General features: G+C 56.1%; 1 protein-coding gene across 1 annotated transcript in view; it reads left to right on the forward strand.

Annotated features, from left to right (window-relative positions):
• pex6 (peroxisomal biogenesis factor 6) overlaps nt 1-20,531 on the forward strand; it is an 86,204-nt gene that overhangs the window by 25,019 nt on the left and 40,654 nt on the right. Inside the window, exons 5-6 of the mRNA XM_068025436.1 lie at nt 3,654-3,790; nt 17,542-17,653. Of these exons, the coding sequence (XP_067881537.1) occupies nt 3,654-3,790; nt 17,542-17,653 (249 nt within the window). The remainder of the gene's footprint in view (nt 1-3,653; nt 3,791-17,541; nt 17,654-20,531) is intronic.

Raw genomic sequence — 20,531 nt, forward strand, 5'->3', positions numbered from 1 at the left:
CTTGGAGCACTGTACACAGTTGTGGTCCCGATGTTATGAAAGGATATAGAGGCTTTGGAGAAGGTGCAAAAAAGATTGACTAAGATGGTACTAGAATTGAGAGTTGAGAGATGTGAGAAAAGTCTGCCCAGACTGGGTCTTTTTATGTGGAAAAGAGAAGGCTGAGCTCTGATCTGATATAGATCTTTAAAATTCTAAAGGGTTTTGATCGGATACATGTCGGGAAAATGTTTCTACTTGGGAAAGTAGTGCCCATTGCCAAAACTATGGGCCATTGATATAAAATAGTCACGAATAAATCCAATAGACAATTCAGGAGAAATTTCTTAACCGAGCACAAAGGAAGATGGTTGTGGTTGTTGGAGGTCAATCATAAGGTCAGAAGATCATAAGAAGAACTAGGAGCAGGAGTAGGCCGTCCGGCCCCTCAAGCCTGCTCCGCCATTCAATAAGATCGTGGCTGATCTTTTCGTGGACTCAGCTCCACTTACCCGCGCTCCCACCGTATCCCTTACTTCTTTTATTGTTCAAAAAGATATCTACCTTAGCTTTCAAGACGTTTACTGAAGAAGCGTCAACTACTTCACTGGGCAAGGAATTCCATAGATTAACAACCCTCTGGGTGAAGAAGTTCCTTCTTAATTCAGTCCTAAATCTGCTCCCTCTAATCTTGAGGCTATGCCCTCTTGTCCTAGCTTCACCTGCCAGTGGAAACATCCTCTCTACTTGTATCTTATCTATTCCCTACATGATTTTATATGTTTCTATAAGATCCCCCCTCATTCTTCTGAATTCCAATGAATATAATCCCAATCTACTCAGTCTCTCCTCATAAGCCAACCCTCTCAACTCCGGAATCAACCTAGTGAACCTCCTCTGCACCCTCTCCAGTGCCAGTATATCCTTTCTCAAGTAAAGAGACCAAAACTGCACACACTACTCCAGGTGCGGCCTCACCAGTACCTTATACAGCTGCAACATAACCTCTCTGCTTTTAAACTCAATCCCTTTAGCAATGAAGGACAAAATTCCATTTGCCTTCCTAATTACTTGCTGTACCTGCAGACCAACCTTCTGCGATTCATGCACAAGGACACCCAGGTCCCTCTGCATAGCAGCATGCTGCAACTTTTTACCATTCAAGTAATAATCCTTTTTACTGTTACTCCTACCGAAATGAATGACTTCACATTTATTAACATTGTATTCCATCTGCCAGACCTTTGCCCACTCACTCAATGTATCTATGTTCCTCTGCAAAGTTTCACAGTCATCTGCACACTTTGCTCTGCCACTCATCTTAGTGTCATCTGCAAACTTTGACACCCTACACGTGGTCCCCAACTCCAAATCATCTATATAAATTGTAAATAGTTGCGGTCCCAACACCGATCCCTGAGGCACACCACTAGTGACTGACTGCCAACCAGAATAGCACTCATTTATCCCCACTCTCTGCTTCCTGTTAGTCAACCAATCCTCTATCCATGCTAATACTTTACCCCTGACGCCATGCATCCTTATCTTATGCAGCAGCCTCTTGTGCGGCACCTTGTCGAAGGCCTTTTGGAAATCTAGGTACACCACATCCACTGGGTCCCCATTGTCCACCTTGCTCGTAATGTCATCATAGAATTCCAAAAGATTTGTCAAGCATGACCTGCCCTTCATGAACCCATGCTGCGTCTGCCCAACGGGACAATTTCTATCGAAATGCCCTGCTATTTCTTCCTTGATGATAGACTCAAGCATCTTCCCCACTACAGAGGTTAAGCTAACCGGTCTATAATTCCCCATCTTTTGTCTACCTCCCTTTTTAAACAGTGGCGTCACATCTGCTGTTTTCCAATCTGCTGGGACTACCCCAGAGTCCAGCGAATTTTGGAAAATTACCGTCAGTGCACCTGCTATTTCTCCCGCCACCTCTTTTAGTACCCTGGGATGCATTCCATCAGGGCCAGGAGACTTATCAATCCTTAGCTCCGTTAGCTTGTCCAACACTACCTCTTCCGTAATAATGATTGTTTCCAGGTCCTCACCTACGTTCGTCTCTTTGTCAATTACTGGCATGTTATTAATGTCCTCCACTGTGAAGACCGAGACAAAATACCTGTTCAATGCCTCGGCCATTTCATCATATCCCATAACTAAATTCCCCTTCTCATCCTCTAAAGGACCAACGTTTACTTTAGCCACTCTTTTTCGTTTTATGTATTTATAGAAACTTTTGCTATCTGTCTTTATATTCTGTGCTAGTTTTTTCTCATGTTCCATCTTACTTTTCTTTATAGCTCTTTTTGTAGCTTTCTGTTGACCTTTAAAGTTTTCCCAATCTTCTAGTTTCATGCTGTTTTTGGCCACTTTGTATGCCTTCTTTTTCAATTTGATAGCCTCCCTTATTTCCTTAGACACCCATGGCAGATTACCCCTTTTCTTCCAGTCCTTCCTTTTCACTGGAATATACTTTTGCTGAACACTTTGAAAAATTGCTTTGAAAGTCCTCCACTGCTCGTCAACTGTCCCACCGTAAAATCTTTGTTTCCAGTCTACTTTAGCCAAGTCCCCCCTCATTCTATTGTAGTCCCCCTTGTTCAAGCACAGGACCCTGGTATTGGATTTTATCTTCACACACTCCATCTGTATTCTAAATTCAACCATACTGTGATCACTCCTTCCAAGAGGATCCCGAACCGTGAGGTCATTAATTATTCCTGTCTCATTACACAGTACTAGATCTAGGATAGCTTGCTCCCTTGTCGGTTCCATTACATACTGTTCAAGAAAACTATCACGGATGCACTCAACGAATTCCTCCTCAAGGCTACCCTGACTGAGCTGGTTCGACCAATCTACATGTAGATTAAAATCCCCCATGATAATTGCCGTACCATTTTTACAGGCATTAGTTATTTCTTTGTTTGTTGGGGATGTTCGCTGATGATTGCACAATGTTCAGCATCATTCACGACTCCTCAGATACTGAAGCAGTCCGTGTAGAAATGCAGCAAGACCTGGACAATATCCAGGCTTGGGCTGATAAGTGGCAAGTAACATTCACGCCACACAAGTGCCAGGCAATGACCATCTCCAACAAGAGAGAATCTAACCATCTCCCCTTGACATTCAGTGGCATTACCATCGCTGAATCCCCCACTATCAACATCCTGGGGGTTACCATTGACCAGAAACTGAACTGGAGTAGCCATATAAATACCATGGCTACAAGAGCAGGTCAGAGGCTGCGAATTCTGTGGTGGGTAACCCAACTCCTGTCTTCCCAAAGCCTGTCCACCATCTACAAGGCACAAGTCAGGAGTGTGATGGAATACTCTCCACTTGTCTGGATGGGTGCAGCTCCAACAACATTCAAGAAGCTCGACACCATCCAGGACAAAGCAGCCCGCTTGATTGGCACCCCATCCACAAACATTCACTCCCTCCACCACCGACACACAGTGACAGCAGTGTGTACCATCTACAAGATGCACTGCAGCAATACACCAAGGCTCCTTCGACAGCAAGTGCTGCTTGATGGCATTGTCGACGACCCCTTCCATGACTTTGCTGATGGTTGAAAGTGGACTGATGCAGTAATCGGCCGCGTTAGGAGCCCTGCCGTGTGTGTGTGCTAATATTTTTGGTCTCTCTTTCAGGACGGTTGTGGTAACAGCTTCATTCCCTGTGCTGTTACATCTGATGGTCATCAGTTCTGGGGCAGCACATCCCCACCTGGACTGACCAGCACTGTGGACACACTCAGCAGCATCATCCAACCCTATCTGAACACTGGGTTAGTATCTGGAAAGCAATGTACATAGAGCTCTCTGTATCTAACCCTGTTTTTTTTTTTTTTCTTTTTTTTTCTTTTAAGGTGGCCTTTATACCCCAGGCCCCTTTTATATTTTTCACATCGAGGGGGCCTTTATCCCTCAGGCCCCCTTTATGTACATATTTACAGTTTTAAAATAACTTTATTAAAACAGATAAATAAACAAAAAACTCAAATTAAAATGCCATTCTCGGCGTCGACGATGCACTCCAGTCCCTGCGGTGCCCACCGGTCGCGGAAGGCCTCAAGCGTACCGGCTGACACCGCATGCTCCTTTTCCAGGGACACCCGGGCGCGAACGTAACCGCGGAAGAGGGGCAGGCAATCGGGGAGGACGGACCCCCCGACGGCCCGCAACCTGGACCTGTGAATTGCCACCTTGGCCAGGCCCAGGAGCAGACCGACGAGGAGATCCTCCTCCCGGCCCGAGCCCCTCCGCACCGGGTGCCCAAAGATCAGGAGCGTGGGACTGAAGTGCAGCCAGAATTTGAGGAGCAGCCCCTTCAGATACTCAAATAGTGGCTGCAACCTCGCACACTCCATATAAATGTGGAACACGGACTCGTCCAGGCCGCAGAAAGTACAGGTGGCCTGGGAGTCCGTGAACCTACTTAAAAGCCTATTGCACGGGACTGCTCTGTGCAGCACCCTCCACCCCAGGTCCCCGATGTAAAGGGGGAAGACTCCCGCGTAGAGAGACCTCCATCGGGGTTTCCCCTCGCCGCCAGATGGCAACGCGGACCGCCAGGGCGTGTCCGGCCGGCTGACGAGGGCGAGGAAGTGGAGAGTGTGCAGGAACAGCCCGTACAGGAAACCCCTCCGCGCCGATTGGAATGGCACGGAGGGCATTTCCGAGAGGCGGCTCGGGTTGTGCGGGACCGGCTCCCGAGGAGGGTTTCGGGGCCTGGGTCCGATGAGCAGTTCCGGCCGAGCGGGGGTCGGCTCGGCCGGGATCGCTCCGCACTCCCGAGCCCCCTCGCCACCCGCAGTGAGGGGCGTCCCGGGGGTTTCGGCTACTCCTCCGCCCGCCGGACCGTCCCCGGAGTCGGCCGCCCGGACAGCCGAGGCGCTCTCCTCCGCCGGCGGGGGAGCGCCCTGACTGGAGGCGACCATGTTCCAGACTCGGAAAAGATCCCGGTAAAAGACAGGCAACTCCCTCAGAGAGGCGCGGCTAACGGACTCCACCGGGAGCTGCGTGTCGTCTTGAAGGCAGTGACACTGGCGGAAAAAATACGTCGCCAGCGCACACCATCTGGGAGGACGCTCGACGTACAGGTATCTCTGCAGGGTCCGAAGGCGGAGAGTCGCAGCCTGGGTGCGGACGCACACCAGCGACTGACCGCCCTCCTCGATCGGGAGACTCAGGACCGCGGCAGAGACCCAGTGTTTCCTCTTGCCCCAGAAGAAATCGACGAGTTTCTTCTGGATCTTGGTGGCAAATACAGGGGGCGGGGCCGGGGCCAAAGTGACCAACCGGTACCACAGCATGGAGGCCACCAGTTGGTTTATGACCAACGCTCGGCCCCTGTAGGAAAGCACTCGGAGCAGTCCTGTCCAGCGCCCCAGCCGAGCGGTGACTTTCGCCTCCAACTCCTGCCAGTTTGCCGGCCAGGCTTCCTCAGCGGGGCTAAGGTGGACTCCCAGATAGAGGAGGTGCGTGGTGCTCCACGCAAAAGGTGTCATCTCCTCCGGCAGGGAGTCCACCCGCCACTGACCAACCAGGAGTCCGGAACATTTCTCCCAATTGATCCTCGCGGAGGACGCGGCAGAAAAGGTCTGCTGGCAGTCGCGCATCCTCCGCAAGTCAACGGGATCTGTGATTGCGAGGAGCACGTCGTCGGCGTAAGCCGAGAGGACGACCCGCATGGCCGGCTCGCGCAGAGCCAATCCCGTCAACCTCCTGCGAAGCAGGCACAGGAAGGGCTCCACGCAGATGGTATACAATTGGCCGGACATGGGGCACCCCTGACGCACTCCTCTCCCAAATCGAAGGGGCGCCGTCAAGGACCCGTTAACTTTGACTAGACACTCTGCGGCGGCGTATAAAAGTCGGACCCGGGCCACAAAATGCGGCCCGAGTCCGAAAGCGCGCAGAGTCCCGAAAAGGTAATCGTGATCCACCCTGTCGAACGCCTTCTCCTGATCGAGGGAGAGAAAGGCGACCGACTGACCAGTCCTCTGGGAAAGATGGATCAGGTCCCGGACCAGGTGGATGTTGTCCTGGATGGACCGGCCCGGGACCGTGTAGGACTGGTCGGGGTGGATCATGTGGGCCAGCACGGAGCCCAGGCGGGTAGACATAGCCCGGGCAAAGATCTTATAATCCGTGCTGAGGAGGGAGACCGGACGCCAGTTTTTAAGCAGGCGGAGATCGCCCCTCTTCGGCAGCAGGACGATGACCGCCCTGCGCCACGAGAGGGGCATCTCCCCGGTCGCCAGGCTTTCCCCCAGGACCCGCGCGTAATCGTCCCCCAGGACGTCCCAGAACGCCCTGAGGAACTCCACGGTCAACCCATCCAGCCCTGGGGATTTGCCCCTCGAGAGCTGGTGGAGGGCGCCAGTCAGCTCCGCCAACGTGAGCGGAGCCTCCAATCCTTCGGCGCCCTCCGGGCTGACCTGCGGCAGGTCCTCCCACAAAACTCTGCGCGCATCCTCGCTGGACGGATCCGGAGAGAACAACGCACTGTAATACGTCCGGACCAGGAGGCCCATTCCCTCCGGATCCGTGATGGAGGATCCGTCGTCGGCCAGCAGCTCGACGAGCTGCTTACGGACCCCCCGCCATTTTTCCAGCGAGTAGAAGAAGGGTGAGGCGCGGTCCAAATCTTCCAGGATCTGGATCCGCGACCTCACGTACGCGCCTCGGGACCCTATGAGCTGCAGGTTCCTCAGCGCGCCCTTCTTCTCTTTGTACGCCTGCCACAGGGCCGGGTCCGCGACGGCATGACCGAGGCGGGATTCCAAGTCGAGCACCTCCCTCTCAAGGCGCCCGATCTCGGCTTCCCGCCTCTTGGTCGACCCCTTCGCGTACTCCTGACAGAAGACGCGGATGTGAGTCTTGCCCACATCCCACCATAGCCTCAAGGAGGGGAAGCCCCCCTGCTTCCTTCTCCAGTCGGCCCAGAATCGACAGAACGAGTCCCGAAATCGCACGTCCTCCAGCAGCCGGTTGTTAAAGTGCCAGTACGCGGACCCCGCCCGCGTGCGGAGCGGAGTGAACTCCGCCCACACCAGGCGGTGGTCCGAGCACGGCACCAGCCGCATGGAGGCCGCCGAAACGCGGGAGACGTACGCCTGCGAAATGTAGAGGCGGTCGATTCGCGACCCCCCTCCTCCAGACCTCCATGTGAAGGCGCTGGAGTCGGGATGGAGATTCCGCCAGACGTCCACCAAGTTAAGGGAGCTGATCAGTCCCCTCAACTTCTCCACCGACGCTTGGCCGCGCTGGGGACCGGAGCGATCCCCCACCTCGAGGGTGCAGTTAAAATCCCCCCCGAGGATGATGCACTCGCCGCTATCGATGGAGCTCAAGAGAGCGGACACTTCTTCAAAGAAGCGCGCTTGCAAAGCGCCGGGCCTGGGCGCGTACACGTTCACAAAGTGGAGCGGCACGCTACCCAGGCGAACGGCGAGGTGGAGCAAGCGGCCCGGCACTAGCTCCTTGACCCCCAAGATCTCCGGCTGAAAAGTCGGGGCCAACAAGATAGCCACCCCACTAGAAATAGGGGTGAGGTGACTCATGTAGACCCCACCCTGCCACTCCAGGAGCCAGGTGGCTTCGTCTCCCGGAACGGTGTGGGTTTCCTGCAGAAAGCTCACCGCGTATCTCCCTTCCCTAAGGACTGAGAGATTGTGAAATCTGCGGTGAGCCCCTCTGCTGCCGTTGATGTTGAGGCTGGCTATGGTTATCTTCATGTCAAAGGTACTTAAAACCCGTCACCAACAGCTGACTGTGAGGAGGGAGTGGAAGTGCACCTGGCCCTCCACTCCCCCAGCAACCCATTGAGGAACACATTAAAACGGCGCCTCTCAACCAGTTTCACGTCCGCGCGCTTGCCCGCTATCTTAAGGGCGGCACGGACGGACTGGATGATCAGCGCCAGATTCGACCAACGGTCGAGGGCCAGCTGAACTTTATTGCGGCAACCCCTGCAAGCCGCGAGGAAATCCCGGAGTTCCGCCGTGGGGATGAGGGGAGATTCGGTGGGAGGCACGAGGGACTCCACCACCTCACTGGCGATGGAATCAAGATCATCCTCCGTGCCCCGCACCGAATCCCCATCCTCCTCCGGGTCGTCACCGCCAGCGGCCGACACATCCACCACACACTGTGGGGCGGACGTCCCGGCCGCGCCAGCTGGTCCCGCCTCCGTCACGATCCCACCCCCAGGATCGATGGCGGAGGAGTCCTCTCTGGGTTCTATTGTGAAACTGGAGCCTGTAGGCACCAGCGGTTCAGGACCCCCCTCCACCTCCATCCCCAGGCCAATGACTGGTCCAGGGGAGACAGAAGTTCCGGACTCCGGGAAACCAGCCGGAGCCGAGACTGGAGGCGGCGAGAGGAGGCCATCTCCCGCTCCGCCAGCACCCACAGGCCCAGCAGATGGGGCAGCATTCTCAGTTATAACTGGGTCGGGTGTCTCCTGGTTGGTGGTGGACTCCGGCTGGGAGGCCCGACCCTCTGGGGCCTCGCCCTCCCCTTCATTCAGGACACCCGACCCAGTCGCAGTGGCGGAATGGGCGGTTTCCCCAGGCTCCCCCACCACAAGCAGGGCCCCACTTACTCCTTCAGGAGGGGCCTCACGTACCGGGGCCATCCCCTCCCCTCCATCCTGAGGAATAGGGAGCACCTGCCCGGACTTTGCAGCCTTGGTGGTGGCGGTAGGGGGCACCTGAGGACCAGAAACAGGAGGCAGCTCCCCTCCAACAGATGGGCCCTGCACCTCAGGGCCCTGTGTTATTTCTGTGGAGGGGTGCCTTCTCCTCTTTTTCGCACTTGGGCGCGGAGACTCAGAGACCTCCATGTCATCAGAGGCCTCCGCCTCCGCACCCTTTTTTCCTTTTTTAGTCACCCTGGGCCTGAGCCCAGCCCTGGGACAGGTGGATTCCATGGGAATGGGCTTTGGGCTGAGCTCAGGCTCGGGTTGAGTCAAAGTGTCCAGGGGACGCGCCTCACGATGTTTCTTTTTTCCCCGCGTCTTCCTTCCGCTCGGACGGACGCTCCCCTCCCCGCCAGAGGCTGTGAAAACCACAGCCTCCGGAACCGACTGAGCGGTGTCTGTTGGATGTGCGGGGGGAGTGGGAGGAGGTGCTGTGGAACCACTCTGGGCCGCCGAGGTGAAGCTGGCGGCCGGGAGGTTGGGGCAGTTCTTCCGAACATGCCCCACCCCCTTGCAGACGTGGCACCGCGCCCCGTCCGAGGTCCAAAAGACGCGGTAGGCCGTCCCCTGGAACTCCACATTAAATTGGCCCTCCGTGTCCTCCTCCCGCGCCAGCTGCATAAATAACTGGCGGCGGAAGGAGTAGACATGTTGGAGGCTGTGCTCCCGAAGACCAAGCCGGACTGGGGTGATCCCCGACCTCACCTCCCCCAGATGGTGCAGGTGGGGGAGGAGGAGCTCACTGGGAATGAAGGGTGGGACGTTGGACAACATTATCCGATGCGCAGTGGCCCCCAGAGGGTCCACTGGCAGGAAGGTCCCCCCCACAGTGAGCCCTTTACTCAGGGCCAGGGACACCGCCCGCTCGGTCTTCAAAAAGAACACAGCCTTCCCATACATCTTTGAGGCCGCAACAATGGCCGAGGGGCCGACAACCACGGCCATTGCCTTAACGCAGGCCTCAATAGACATGTTGGGGTGGGGATAGCTCTTCACCCCATGGCTGCATGTCAATAATTTAAAGGGTGACGGGGCCACGTGGGCAGCCACAGAAGCTGCAGCTGCGTAGGTAGTAGAGGGCCCCGCCACCGGTGATGAAGGGCTTGCCATGGGTCCAAGAGCTAAACCCACCCCAAATTGTGGACTTGCACACTAAATAACAGATTCACAGAAAAATTTGAAAAGACAAACAAACAAACAACAGGTTAGTGGAGAGGCTGAGGTAAGAGAGGAGAGGTAAAGACAGGCTGGAAGGGATGACTTGCTTTCTGGAGGTGGTGCTCACAGTACACTTAAAACAGTCTTTGAAGTTGGTCTTCCGGTCTTCTGGTTGGGGGAGTCGTCTTCACCTGGGTCAGCTGAAGCTGCCCAGGCACTATCTATCCCCTTCCGTCTGTTTAGCTGGGCAGCTTCAGCTGACCCAGGCTTGGCAATTGGGGTGGGGAGGGAGCTTTCCTGTGTGCTTTTGCAGCAGCACAGATTCCTGTTGAATTGGCAGCCCCACCCCTTGTTGTTCCAGCCACTTGTTCCTCCCCCAACAGTCCAAAGTAAATTACTGGTGTTCAGCACCCACCTCCAGACAAAGCCTTGTTTCCACAAAATGTCCCTTTCTTCTCTTTAATGGAGACTGTTGTTGGAGTTTTCCACTGCTTGTTGGTAGCTGCTCTCCCTTGCTCAGTGCAGCTCCTCTCTCCACCTCTGCAACCTCCAACTGCCACCAGCACTCTCAGCTGCACCTCGTTGAGGCTCTCAACACTCAGGCTCCCAAATCAGAGAGCAGCCAATCCCAGTGCTGTACCTGTCCTGGGAGTGTTTGATGGGGACAGTGCAAAGGAACCTTTACTCTGTATCTAACCCCTTACTGAACCTGTCCTGGGAGTGTTTGATGGGGACAGTGTAGAGGGAGCTTTACTCTGTATCTAACCCCTTACTGTACCTGTCCTGGGAGTGTTTGATGGGGACAGTGTAGAGGGAGCTTTACTCTGTATCTAACCCCTTACTGTACCTGTCCTGGGAGTGTTTGATGGGGACAGTGTAGAGGGAGCTTTACTCTGTATCTAACCCCTTACTGTACCTGTCCTGGGAGTGTTTGATGGGGACAGTGTAGAGGGAGCTTTACTCTGTATCTAACCCCTTACTGTACCTGTCCTGGGAGTGTTTGATGGGGACAGTGTAGAGGGAGCTTTACTCTGTATCTAACCCCATTTTTTTTTTTTTATTCCTCAGGCCCCCTTTATATACACACTTATATTTTTAAAATAACTTTATTAAAACCAGATAAATAAACAAAAACTCAAATTAAAATGCCATTCTCGGCGTTGACAATGCACTCCAGTCCCTGCGGTGCCCACCGGTCGCGGAAGGCCTCAAGCGTACCGGCGGACACCGCATGCTCCTTTTCCAGGGACACCCGGGCGCGAACGTAACCGCGGAAGAGGGGCAGGCAATCGGGGAGGACAGACCCCCCGACGGCCCGCAACCTGGATCTTTGAATTGCCACCTTGGCCAGGCCCAGGAGCAGACCGACGAGGAGATCCTCCTCCCGGCCCAAGCCCCTCCGCACCGGGTGCCCAAAGATCAGGAGCGTGGGACTGAAGTGCAGCCAGAATTTGAGGAGCAGCCCCTTCAGATACTCAAATAGGGGCTGCAACCTCGCACACTCCGTATAAATGTGGAACACGGACTCGTCCAGGCCGCAGAAAGTACAGGTGGCCTGGGAGTCCGTGAACCTACTTAAAAGCCTATTGCACGGGACTGCCCTGTGCAACACCCTCCACCCCAGGTCCCCGATGTAAAGGGGGAAGGCTCCCGCGTAGAGAGACCTCCATCGGGGTTTCCCCTCGCCGCCAGATGGCAACGCGGACCGCCAGGGCGTGTCCGGCCGGCTGACGAGGGCGAGGAAGTGGAGAGTGTGCAGGAGCAGCCCGTACAGGAAACCCCTCCGCGCCGATTGGAATGGCACGGAGGGCATTTCCGAGAGGCGGCTCGGGTTGTGCGGGACCGGCTCCCGAGGAGGGGTTCGGGGCCTGGGTCCGATGAGCAGTTCCGGCCGAGCGGGGGTCAGCTCGGCCGGGATCGCTCCGCACTCCCGAGCCCCCTCGCCACCCGCAGTGAGGGGCGTCCCGGGGGTTTCGGCTACTCCTCCGCCCGCCGGACCGTCCCCGGAGTCGGCCACCCGGACAGCCGAAGCGCTCTCCTCCGCCGGCGGGGGAGCGCCCTGACTGGAGGCGACCATGTTCCAGACTCGGAAAAGATCCCGGTAAAAGACAGGCAACTCCCTCAGAGAGGCGCGGCTAACGGACTCCACCGGGAGCTGCGTGTCGTCTTGAAGGCAGTGACACTGGCGGAAAAAATACGTCGCCAGCGCACACCATCTGGGAGGACGCTCGACGTACAGGTATCTCTGCAGGGTCCGAAGGCGGAGAGTCACAGCCTGGGCGCGGACGCAGACCAGCGACTGACCGCCCTCCTCGATCGGGAGACTCAGGACCGCGGCAGAGACCCAGTGTTTCCTCTTGCCCCAGAAGAAATCGACGAGTTTCTTCTGGATCTTGGTGGCAAATACAGGGGGCGGGGCCGGGGCCAAAGTGACCAACCGGTACCACAGCATGGAGGCCACCAGTTGGTTTATGACCAACGCTCAGCCCCTGTAGGAAAGCACTCGGAGCAGTCCTGTCCAGCGCCCCAGCCGAGCGGTGACTTTCGCCTCCAACTCCTGCCAGTTTGCCGGCCAGGCTTCCTCAGCGGGGCTAAGGTGGACTCCCAGATAGAGGAGGTGCGTGGTGCTCCACGCAAAAGGTGTCATCTCCTCCGGCAGGGAGTCCACCCGCCACTGACCAACCAGGAGTCCGGAACATTTCTCCCAATTGATCCTCGTGGAGGACGCGGCAGAAAAGGTCTGCTGGCAGTCGCGCATCCTCCGCAAGTCAACGGGATCTGTGATTGCGAGGAGCACGTCGTCGGCGTAAGCCGAGAGGACGACCCGCATGGCCGGCTCATGCAGAGCCAATCCCGTCAACCTCCTGCGAAGCAGGCACAGGAAGGGCTCCACGCAGATGGTATACAATTGGCCGGACATGGGGCACCCCTGACACACTCCTCTCCCAAAGCGAAGGGGCGCCGTCAAGGACCCGTTAACTTTGACTAGACACTCTGCGGCGGCGTATAAAAGTCGGACCCGGGCCACAAAATGCGGCCCGAGTCCGAAAGCGCGCAGGGTCCCGAAAAGGTAATCGTGATCCACCCTGTCGAATGCCTTCTCCTGATCGAGGGAGAGAAAGGCGACCGACTGACCAGTCCTCTGGGAAAGATGGATCAGGTCCCGGACCAGGTGGATGTTGTCCTGGATGGACCGGCCCGGGACTGGTCGGGGTGGATCATGTGGGCCAGCATGGAGCACAGGCGGGTAGACATAGCCCGGGCAAAGATCTTATAATCCGTGCTGAGGAGGGAGACCGGACGCCAGTTTTTAAGCAGGCGGAGATCGCCCCTCTTCGGCAGCAGGACGATGACCGCCCTGCGCCACGAGAGGGGCATCTCCCCGGTCGCCAGACTTTCCCCCAGGACCCGCGTGTAATCGTCCCCCAGGACGTCCCAGAACGCCCTGAGGAACTCCACGGTCAACCCATCCAGTCCTGGGGATTTGCCCCTCGAGAGCTGGTGGAGGGCGCCAGTCAGCTCCGCCAACGTGAGCGGAGCCTCTAATCCTTCGGCGCCCTCCGGGCTGACCTGCGGCAGGTCCTCCCACAAAACTCTGCGCGCATCCTCGCTGGACGGATCCGGAGAGAACAACGCACTGTAATAAGTCCGGACCAGGAGGCCCATTCCCTCCGGATCCGTGATGGAGGATCCGTCGTCGGCCAACAGCTCGACGAGCTGCTTACGGACCCCCCGCCATTTTCCAGCGAGTAGAAGAAGGGAGAGGCGCGGTCCAAATCTTCCAGGATCTGGATCCGCGACCTCACGTACGCGCCTCGGGACCCTATGAGCTGCAGGTCCCTCAGCGCGCCCTTCTTCTCTTTGTACGCCTGCCACAGGGCCGGGTCCAGGACGGCATGACCGAGGCGGGACTCCAAGTCGAGCACCTCCCTCTCAAGGCGCCCGATCTCGGCTTCCCGCCTCTTGGTCGACCCCTTCGCGTACTCCTGACAGAAGACGCGGATGTGAGTCTTGCCCACATCCCACCATAGCCTCAAGGAGGGGAAGCCCCCCTGCTTCCTTCTCCAGTCGGCCCAGAATCGACAGAACGAGTCCCGAAATCGCACGTCCTCCAGCAGCCGGTTGTTAAAGTGCCAGTACGCGGACCCCGCCCGCGTGCGGAGCGGAGTAAACTCCGCCCACACCAGGCGGTGGTCCGAGCACGGCACCAGCCGCATGGAGGCCGCCGAAACGCGGGAGACGTACGCCTGCGAAATGTAGAAGCGGTCGATTCGCGACCCCCCTCCTCCAGACCTCCACGTGAAGGCGCTGGAGTCGGGATGGAGATTCTGCCAGACGTCCACCAAGTTAAGGGAGCTGATCAGTCCCCTCAACTTCTCCACCGACGCTTGGCCGCGTTGGGGACCGGAGTGATCCCCCACCTCGAGGGTGCAGTTAAAATCCCCCCCCGAGGATGATGCACTCGCCGCTATCGATGGAGCTCAAGAGAGCGGACACTTCTTCAAAGAAGCGCGCTTGCAACGCGCCGGGCCTGGGCGCGTACACGTTCACAAAGTGGAGCGGCACGCTACCCAGGCGAACGGCGAGGTGGAGCAAGCGGCCCGGCACTAGCTCCTTGACCCCCAAGATCTCCGGCTGAAAAGTCGGGGCCAACAAGATAGCCACCCCACTAGAAATAGGGGTGAGGTGACTCATGTAGACCCCACCCTGCCACTCCAGGAGCCAGGTGGCTTCGTCTCCCGGAACGGTGTAGGTTTCCTGCAGAAAGCTCACCGCGTATCTCCCTTCCCTGAGGACTGAGAGATTGTGAAATCTGCGGTGAGCCCCTCTGCTGCCGTTGATGTTGAGGCTGGCTATGGTTATCTTCATGTCAAAGGTACTTAAAACCCGTCACAAACACCTCACTGTGAGGAGGGAGTGGAAGTGCACCTGGCCCTCCACTCCCCCAGCAACCCATTGAGGAACACATTAAAACGGCGCCTCTCAACCAGTTTCACGTCCGCGCGCTTGCCCGCTATCTTAAGGGCGGCACGGACGGACTGTATGATCAGCGCCAGATTCGACCAACGGTCGGGGGCCAGCTGAACTTTATTGCGGCAACCCCTGCAAGCCGCGAGGAAATCCTGGAGTTCCGCCGTGGGGATGAGAGGAGATTCGGTGGGAGGCACGAGGGACTCCACCACCTCACTGGCGATGGAATCAAGATCATCCTCCGTGCCCCGCACCGAATCCCCATCCTCCTCCGGGTCGTCACCGCCAGCGGCCGACACATCTACCACACACTGTGGGGCGGACGTCCCGGCCGCGCCAGCTGGTCCCGCCTCCGTCACGATCCCACCCCCAGGATCGAAGGCGGAGGAGTCCTCTCTGGGTTCTATTGTGAAACTGGAGCCTGTAGGCACCAGCGGTTCAGGACCCCCCTCCACCTCCGTCCCCAGGCCAATGAGTGGTCCAGGGGAGATAGAAGTTCCGGACTCCGGGAAACCAGCCGGAGCCGAGACTGGAGGCGGCGAGAGGAGGCCATCTCCCGCTCCGCCAGCACCCACAGGCCCAGCAGATGGGGCAGAATGGGCGGCGTCCCCAGGCTCCCCCACCACAAGCAGGGCCCCACTTACTCCTTCAGGAGGGGCCTCAAGTACCGGGGCCTTCCCCTCCCCTCCATCCTGAGGAATAGAGTGCTCCTGCCCGGACTTTGCAGCCTTGGTGGTGGCGGTAGGGGAAACCTGGGGACCCGAAACAGGAGACAGCTCCCCTCCAACAGATGGGCCCTGCGCCTCAGGGCCCCTTGTTACGTCTGTGGAGGGGTGCCTTCTCCTCTTTTTCCCAGTTGTGTGTGGAGGCTCAGAGACCTCCATATCATCAGAGGCCTCCACCTCCACACTCTCCTTTTTTTTTTATTCACCCTGGGCCTGAGCCCAGCCCTGGGGCAAGTTGACTTCCCGAGATCGGGCCTTGGGCTGAGCTCAGGCTCGGGTAGTGTCACGGTGTCCAGGGGACGCGCCTCTCGATATTTATTTCTCCTCCGCGCCTTCCTTCCACTTGGACGGTCACCCCCCTCCCTGCCGGAGGCCGTGAAAACCACAGCCTCCGGTACCGACTGAATGGTATCTGGTGGTGGTGTAGGGGGGGTGGGAGGAGGTGCAGCGTCGCCACCCTGGGCCGCCGAGTTGGAATTGTCAGCCGGGAGGTTGGGGCAGTTCTTACGAACATGCTCCACCCCCTTACAGACATGGCACCGCACCCCGTCCAAGGTCCAGAAGACGCGGTAGGCCGTCCCCTGGAATTCTACATAAAAGTGGCCGTCTGTCACCTCCTCCCGCGCCAGCTGCATGAATAACTGGCGGCGGAAGGAGTAGACGTGTCGGAGGCTGTTCTCCCGAAGACCGAGCGGGACTGGGGTGAGCCCCGTCTTTACCTCCCCCAGATGGTGCAGGTGGGGAAGGAGGAGCTCACCAGGAATGAAGGGCGGGACATTGGATAGAATGAGCCTTTGCGCAGTGGCCTCCAGGGGGTCCACTGGCAGAAAGGTCCCACCCACGGTGAGCCCCTTGCTCAGAGCCAGGGACACCGCCCGCTCGGTCTTCAGGAAAAACACTGCCTTCCCGTACATTTTAGAGGCTGCAACAATGGCCAAAGGGCCGACAACCTCAGCCATTGCTTTCACGCATGCCTCGATAGTCATGTTTGGGTGGACGTAGCTCTTGACCCTATGCTTCGATGTTAATAAAGCAAACGGTGACGGGGCAACAGGTGCAGCAGCCGCAGCAGTATATGAACGGGAAGGCCCCGCCACCGGCGAAGGAGGGCTTGCCATGGGGTCGCAGAGCTACGCCCACCCCCAAGAAACAAAGCACATGACAGTTTTCTTTAACACAAGCAAGATGATGGGGGAGGGGGAGATGGGAATAGAGGAGGATAGGGCTGAAAAGGACAAGGAGAGGAGAGGACAGGTGGCCGAGTGATGGAAGAGAGAGAACAGCTGCAAGGATATTACATTCCAATTGGTGGTTGGAGCACCTTCCTGCAGAGTCGACAGTCCACTCTTCCAGTTAGGGGAGGGTTCTTCGCCCGGGTCGATTAGAGCCGCCCGGTTCTCTCCCTTTTCTGTTGTTGTATAAGGATTTTCTTCAGCCGGGCAGCTCCAGCCGTCCCGAGCCACACAGTTGGGGGTGGGGAGGGAGCCCCTTTTGTGCAGGATGGCAGATAAACACAAGAGCTAGTACAGGGGCTCCCTATAGAATTTGGCAGCCCCACCCCTGGATCTTCCGGTGCTTTCTCTCTCCCCCAACAGTCCAAACAACCAACAGTTCTCTGGTGCTCCAACACCCACCTCTCCAAAATGACTTGCAGGTCTTCTCAATCGTTGAAAAAGTGCAACAGTTCCTCAGCAAATGCAGCTGTCTCCACTCTATAGTCACCTCTTTGCAGTTAGTTATTCCACTCTCCTCTCTGCAATTGCTGCAACACAGGTGCAGCTGCTCCCCCTGATTGCTGGCAGGAAGTGCTCCAAATTGCCCAGCCAATCCCAGTGCTGCACCTGCCCTGGGAGTGTTTGATGGGACAGTGTGGAGGGAGCTTTACTCTGTATCTAACCCCGTGCTGCACCTGTTCTGGGTGTGTTTGATGGGACAGCTATTACAAGGTACTCTCACTGTTCTCCCCTTGTCCACCCAGGCCTCCAGTCCTCGATGGTCCATGCAGTGTCCTGTTGTGGGGTCCGAATGGCAGCGGTAAGACCACAGTGCTCCGAGCCACCTGCTCCAGACTCAACCTGCATCTGGTAAAGGTCAGTGAAAGGAGCCAGGTGAAGTGAGTGAAAGCTGTGTGTGCAAAAGGTGTGGTGTAAATGTGTGTAATGGAGTGTGTCTCTATACTAACACTGGATTTCCCTGAGGACTGTGTGTGTCTCTATACTAACACTGGATTTCCCTGAGGACTGTGTGTCTCTATATACTAACACTGGATTTCCCTGAGGACTGTGTGTGTCTCTATACCAACACTGGATTTCCCTCCAGGTGGACTGTGTGTGTCTCTATACTAACACTGGATTTCCCAGAGGACTGTGTGTGTCTCTATACCAACACTGGATTTCCCTCCAGGTGGACTGTGTGTGTCTCTATACTAACACTGGATTTCCCTGAGGACTGTGTGTGTCTCTATACTAACACTGGATTTCCCTGAGAACTGTGTGTGTCTCTATACTAACACTGGATTTCCCTGAGAACTGTGTGTGTCTCTATACTAACACTGGATTTCCCTGAGAACTGTGTGTGTCTCTATACTAACACTGGATTTCCCTGAGAACTGTGTGTGTCTCTATACTAACACTGGATTTCCCTGAGGACTGTGTGTGTCTCTATACTAACACTGGATTTCCCTGAGAACTGTGTGTCTCTCTATACTAACACTGGATTTCCCTCCAGGTGGACTGTGTCTCTCTGTACTAACACTGTGTTTCTCTCCAGGTGGACTGTGTGTCTCTCTGTACTGACTCTGGATTTCCCTCCAGGTGGACTGTGTCTCTCTGTACTGACTCTGAATTTCCCTCCAGGTGGACTGTCTGTCTCTCTGTACTGACTCTGGATTTCCCTCCAGGTGGACTGTGTCTCTCTGTACTGACTCTGGATTTCCCTCCAGGTGGACTGTGTCTCTCTCTGTACTGACTCTGGATTTCCCTCCAGGTGGACTGTCTGTCTCTCTGTACTGACTCTGAATTTCCCTCCAGGTGGACTGTGTGTCTCTCTCTGTACTGACTCTGGATTTCCCTCCAGGTGGACTGTGTCTCTCTCTGTACTGACTCTGGATTTCCCTCCAGGTGGACTGTGTGTCTCTGTACTGACTCTGGATTTCCCTCCAGGTGGACTGTGTCTCTCTGTACTGACTCTGGATTTCCCTCCAGGTGGACTGTGTGTCTCTCTGTACTGACTCTGGATTTCCCTCCAGGTGGACTGTGTCTCTCTCTGTACTGACTCTGGATTTCCCTCTAGGTGGACTGTGTGTCTCTGTACTGACTCTGGATTTCCCTCCAGGTGGACTGTGTCTCTCTGTACTGACTCTGGATTTCCCTCCAGGTGGACTGTGTGTCTCTCTGTACTGACTCTGGATTTCCCTCCAGGTGGACTGTGTGTCTCTCTCTACTGACTCTGGATTTCCCTCCAGGTGGACTGTGTCTCTCTGTACTGACTCTGGATTTCCCTCCAGGTGGACTGTGTGTCTCTCTGTACTGACTCTGGATTTCCCTCCAGGTGGACTGTGTGTCTCTCTGTACTGACTCTGGATTTCCCTCCAGGTGGACTGTGTGTCTCTCTGTACTGATTCTGGATTTCCCTCCAGGTGGACTGTGTCTCTCTCTGCTGACTCTGGATTTCCCTCCAGGTGGACTGTGTCTCTCTGTACTGACTCTGGATTTCCCTCCAGGTGGACTGTGTCTCTCTGTACTGACTCTGAATTTCCCTCCAGGTGGACTGTGTGTCTCTCTCTGCTGACTCTGGATTTCCCTCCAGGTGGACTGTGTGTCTCTCTGTACTGACTCTGGATTTCCCTCCAGGTGGACTGTGTCTCTCTGTACTGACTCTGGATTTCCCTCCAGGTGGACTGTCTGTCTCTCTCTGCTGACTCTGGATTTCCCTCCAGGTGGACTGTGTCTCTCTGTACTGATTCTGGATTTCCCTCCAGGTGGACTGTGTCTCTCTCTGTACTGATTCTGGATTTCCCTCCAGGTGGACTGTGTCTCTCTCTGTACTGACTCTGGATTTCCCTCCAGGTGGACTGTGTGTCTCTCTGTACTGACTCTGGATTTCCCTCCAGGTGGACTGTGTCTCTCTCTGTACTGACTCTGGATTTCCCTCCAGGTGGACTGTGTCTCTCTGTACTGACTCTGGATTTCCCTCCAGGTGGACTGTGTGTCTCTCTGTACTGACTCTGAATTTCCCTCCAGGTGGACTGTCTGTCTCTCTGTACTGACTCTGGATTTCCCTCCAGGTGGACTGTGTGTCTCTCTGTACTGACTCTGGATTTCCCTCCAGGTGGACTGTGTCTCTCTCTGTACTGACTCTGGATTTCCCTCCAGGTGGACTGTGTCTCTCTGTACTGACTCTGGATTTCCCTCCAGGTGGACTGTGTCTCTCTGTACTGACTCTGAATTTCCCTCCAGGTGGACTGTCTGTCTCTCTGTACTGACTCTGGATTTCCCTCCAGGTGGACTGTGTCTCTCTGTACTGACTCTGGATTTCCCTCCAGGTGGACTGTGTGTCTCTCTGTACTGATTCTGGATTTCCCTCCAGGTGGACTGTGTCTCTCTCTGTACTGACTCTGGATTTCCCTCCAGGTGGACTGTGTCTCTCTCTGTACTGACTCTGGATTTCCCTCCAGGTGGACTGTCTGTCTCTCTGTACTGACTCTGGATTTCCCTCCAGGTGGACTGTGTCTCTCTGTACTGACTCTGGATTTCCCTCCAGGTGGACTGTGTGTCTCTCTGTACTGACTCTGGATTTCCCTCCAGGTGGACTGTGTCTCTCTGTACTGACTCTGAATTTCCCTCCAGGTGGACTGTCTGTCTCTCTGTACTGACTCTGGATTTCCCTCCAGGTGGACTGTGTCTCTCTCTGTACTGACTCTGGATTTCCCTCCAGGTGGACTGTGTCTCTCTGTACTGACTCTGGATT

Source organism: Heterodontus francisci, unplaced genomic scaffold (assembly GCF_036365525.1).
Source record: "Heterodontus francisci isolate sHetFra1 unplaced genomic scaffold, sHetFra1.hap1 HAP1_SCAFFOLD_461, whole genome shotgun sequence".
Classification (NCBI taxonomy): Eukaryota; Metazoa; Chordata; class Chondrichthyes; order Heterodontiformes; family Heterodontidae; genus Heterodontus; species Heterodontus francisci.